The following is a 2,144-nucleotide window of genomic DNA, read 5'->3' on the forward strand; positions in this document are numbered from 1 at the left end:
CCACCCCCACACACAATCTTAGGCATGCACTCATCAAAAGTTAAGTCATGCAGACAATCGCTCAAAGATACTGTTCAAGCATTATTGCATTAAAGAAATCATTTAGCGCTGTAATAACCTTTTCTTTCTCAGCAACAGCTCTCTCTTGATCTATACGAATTCCATCCTCTTCAGAATCAGAGTCTGGAGATACAGAATCATGGGTGCTATCTTCTTTATCCAGTTCTTCAAGTATTCTATCCTGAAATGACAGAAAATTAAGTCAGCTATTAAGATGCATTCATTATAATCTTTAACTCTACACAAATGCAAATAAATGACTAGGCAGAGGATCAAGATGATCTTGAGAAGGAGTACATTCTCATTAATTATTTACCACATCAAGCTTTCCCCATGCTTCATAGTCATAAGACTTTATCTTGTTTTTTTGGTTTTCTTCAGTTGTTTTCTTAGAAGGAACTTTAGTTTTGCTTTTTTTCTTTTTCCTATATGCCTCATTTCGAATTGGTGGTAAATTCTAGATAGAAAAAAAATATTACTTCAATTTAGTTTTCAGTTTTTTATTAACAGCAATCTTGAGGGTATACATCCCCGAAAACCCCAAACCAATATATGACTCAGGAGGTGAAGACAAAGAGTTTAGGAACCTAATGCAGAATGCATTCAAAAGCTTGTCTAACTCCATCCCAATGACAGTTGGTCCAATAATTGATATCATCCCAAGAAACCCTTGCCCCTCTTTAGAAACTTCAAAATTTTTCAGAAAATGAAATTATACGTACAAGTCATTTCAGCATCACAATTCTGAGGTAATTTATATTCAAGTTCACTTTTGGCTTCTGATTCTTAAACTCTTTAAAGGAAACTCTATTTATTCCTTGGCAACATACAAAACACAGCTTCAGTGAAATAATGTTCATGTTGGTGCTGCTCTACAAGCTGATAAAAAGATGGGTAAATAATTGATAATGTACATGTGTGACACTAAAAAGTGGGTTGATTCTGTATTTCTTTTCTTACTCTGAAAGAGTTAACATGAAAAAACCCATTGGCATATTTCATGGCAGCCATTTGCATATTCCTCACCAATACCAGTTATCTATTTGTGCACAGGCAGTGAAATTCTGGAGCCACCGAAGTCAATAGGTGTTTTGCCATTTATTTCAATAGGAAACTACATCAAGTTATTTGTATTTAAATAAGCCCATCTACTTCCAAAACTTTTTTCTGCAGTTTGTGAACTCTTTCAGAAGCAACGGATTTCCTTTGAATCCTATTTGCCCTTTTCATGCATGTAGGCCCACTGGAGTCAAAAGGATTAACAAGTTAATGTAAACACCCAGGATTTGGGCCATCAAAATTAAATACCTTAAATAATGGATTGCTTGCTCTGCCATGTAAATTGTGGGGAAAAAAAGACAGAGAAAAAACCTGGGCTGTTTGCAGGTAAGCACATGTGCATGCACACACCCAAAACAAAAAGCTTTCAAAAACAAAAACTTGAATACCAAACAAGCAACTATTAAGCACCTTTCTTTGGACAGTGCACCACGTAAATCTAATAAATACCACTTTTATGAACAGGCATATTCATTTACAGATTGGACTCTTGAATTTACCTCCTCTGGGGCACCACTCTGTTTTCTTAGTTCAGAATCCACCTGCTTAATATCTTTTTCCCAGCTCTCCAATTCCTTCATAAAATCATGAAGCTCTTCAGCATTTTGTTTCATTTGTAGCTGTAACTCTAGCGCTTTATTTGGTGAAGTCATTATTATCTTCTGAATTTGGGGGAATAAAAACAAGTCTGATGAGAATTACAGCATTTATTGGAGGCTAGCTTCATTAATATAAGGAGTCATGGTTGAACTGAATTACTTGGCAGGCACCACTCATTTTTCCCATCATTATCAGCAAAAGCCCATTAAGTATGAAAAGGAGAAGAAACAAACAAGTTAAAATGTCTCTTAAAAAAAGAAAATAAACAATAACGGTTCAACTCTGAATGAAAATATTTCAGAAGAATTAAATACAAGCCAGGAGCAGGGAGGAGATGTGCCCCTTTACCTGACCCGAGGCGGAGGCAGCAGCAGCGGAGCCAGCATCAGCTGATTCCCCTAAGGTAAGTGGGCAGAGGGACCGGA

The 2,144-nt window shown here is 36.4% G+C and overlaps 1 protein-coding gene and 1 long non-coding RNA gene across 2 annotated transcripts in view; both read right to left on the reverse strand.

Annotated features, from left to right (window-relative positions):
* Positions 1 to 112, reverse strand: part of LOC109295673 — a 497-nt gene extending 385 nt beyond the window's left edge. The window contains exon 1 of the long non-coding RNA XR_002096812.1: positions 5 to 112. This is a non-coding gene — a long non-coding RNA (uncharacterized LOC109295673). The remainder of the gene's footprint in view (positions 1 to 4) is intronic.
* The window catches only part of RPAP3 (RNA polymerase II associated protein 3), a 51,941-nt gene that overhangs the window by 36,541 nt on the left and 13,256 nt on the right, over positions 1 to 2,144 (reverse strand). The window contains exons 2-4 of the mRNA XM_019514627.1: positions 1,620 to 1,781; positions 377 to 517; positions 119 to 241 (exon numbers count right to left, since the gene is read on the reverse strand). Coding sequence (XP_019370172.1) covers positions 119 to 241; positions 377 to 517; positions 1,620 to 1,781 — 426 coding nt within the window. The remainder of the gene's footprint in view (positions 1 to 118; positions 242 to 376; positions 518 to 1,619; positions 1,782 to 2,144) is intronic.

Source organism: Gavialis gangeticus, unplaced genomic scaffold (genome assembly GCF_001723915.1).
Source record: "Gavialis gangeticus isolate Ggan-Ray unplaced genomic scaffold, GavGan_comp1, whole genome shotgun sequence".
Classification (NCBI taxonomy): Eukaryota; Metazoa; Chordata; order Crocodylia; family Gavialidae; genus Gavialis; species Gavialis gangeticus.